At 29.7% G+C, this 1,611-nt stretch overlaps 1 protein-coding gene across 1 annotated transcript in view; it reads right to left on the bottom strand.

Annotated features, from left to right (window-relative positions):
- SYCP1 (synaptonemal complex protein 1) overlaps positions 1 to 1,611 on the bottom strand; it is a 281,813-nt gene that overhangs the window by 196,459 nt on the left and 83,743 nt on the right. Inside the window, exons 7-8 of the mRNA XM_012644589.1 lie at positions 1,171 to 1,238; positions 179 to 252 (exon numbers count right to left, since the gene is read on the bottom strand). Coding sequence (XP_012500043.1) covers positions 179 to 252; positions 1,171 to 1,238 — 142 coding nt within the window. The remainder of the gene's footprint in view (positions 1 to 178; positions 253 to 1,170; positions 1,239 to 1,611) is intronic.

Here is a 1,611-nt window from a genome sequence, read left to right as displayed (position 1 = left end):
AGACCTGACACTCTAGTTACTACTTACATTAAAAAATAAAAAAAGTCTGAGGCACATATAACTCGTTCAAATCAAAAGTGGTTCCATAAAGTGAAAAGACAATTTCTTCCCCTTTCCACCTCTACCATTAAAATAATAGTACGTTGTAAAAATCACATAAAATAAGAAAGATGCTTACATTTCTTTGTCTTTTCTGCAGATCTACCACAGGTTTCTTTGAGTAGGTTACACAAATGCCTTGTAGCATTATTCCTGAAACAAAGAAAGAAGTTTGCCTAAGTATAAAATCTGATCTCAAAGCAAAATCATATATAAAAGCTTCAAAACATATCATTGCAATTTTTAAAGAAGTTTTTAAAATGTAATATTTGATATATATCACATATCACTCATAAATTACTATATGAAGAATAAATGGGCTCACTGTACTACTAGCAAAGATGATTTAGGAGCTGCCTTCCTTTAAAAGTAAAAGTGACAGCCCTTTAACAAGTTTCTACCCAAGTTGCTATCAATAACCTTTCAGTAAAAAGGTCCATAATTGCCTAAGAAAAAACAATGAGAAGAATGGATTGGGCCTTTCATTTACTAATTACCCCAGAAATTTTCTAGATATCTAACCTTCAAAACATAAAATAAGGTGACCTTCTGACTAGGCATTCATTACGTGAATAAGATCTCTAGCTGTCTGGTTGAAGTTACTAACACACACAGCAAGCAGTTAGATTTAATTTTCTAACTTACAATTTTTCTGAAATGAATTGTCATGCAGACAAAAACAGGAATTTGAGAGTGAGAATTAGCCTGGAACTAAGTTGAGCCCTATTTTATAAATGCTGCACCTAAGGCAACAGTGAAACAGAAAGACAATATACATAGGCATTTGTAGATACAGGATTATCAGGCATCTTTTTTGACATCAAGGAATGGCTTTTTCTGATGCCTGACATTTTTTAAAAAGTTACTAGTCCATGACCACAGTTTGCCAAATACAAGAATGTAGAATGGTAATATCTTCCTTTTTCTACAGCAATTAGGTAGAATTCTACTTATAAATTAATATTATGTAACACATAGAAAATGCTCAATAAATTTTTGAAAATTATCTGTATAATTAAATTTGGAATAAAAATAAATTTGGAAGAAGAAATTCATTAAATTACTACTTACTCTTTTATTAAATCTTTATTTTCTTGAATTCCTTCTTCTAATTTCAAACTTACTTTTTCATTTCCAAACTAATTTACAAAACAGAAGAACAGTTCACCACATTTTGCTTAGCAAAATAAACATGAGTATAATCATTAAGCAGTACTTCTTTGTAACATACTTCAGTAGTCTATAAGAATTCTTTACTTTCCACACAAAAAAAACTTTTTTTGTCATAGCTTATGGATTTCCCATAAAAATATGGGTCTCAGCTCATCAATCTAAAATAAAGTTAGCTGAATCATCTCCAAAAAGACTCAACAATATTTTAACACAATATAAACATTTTGAAGTAATGTTTTCTCTGTCTTAACCCAATGTTGCATTTTCTCAACAGTATTTTCACTTTATGCTATAAAATCAAAGTCGCAGTTTCAAATTTAAAGTTTTATCTACAAATAT

The sequence above is a fragment of the Propithecus coquereli genome, unplaced genomic scaffold (assembly GCF_000956105.1).
Source record: "Propithecus coquereli isolate 6110/MARCELLA unplaced genomic scaffold, Pcoq_1.0 Scaffold215, whole genome shotgun sequence".
NCBI classification, from domain to species: domain Eukaryota; kingdom Metazoa; phylum Chordata; class Mammalia; order Primates; family Indriidae; genus Propithecus; species Propithecus coquereli.
The sequence above is the reverse complement of the archived record's forward strand: the minus strand, read 5'-3'. Positions and strand labels throughout refer to the sequence as shown.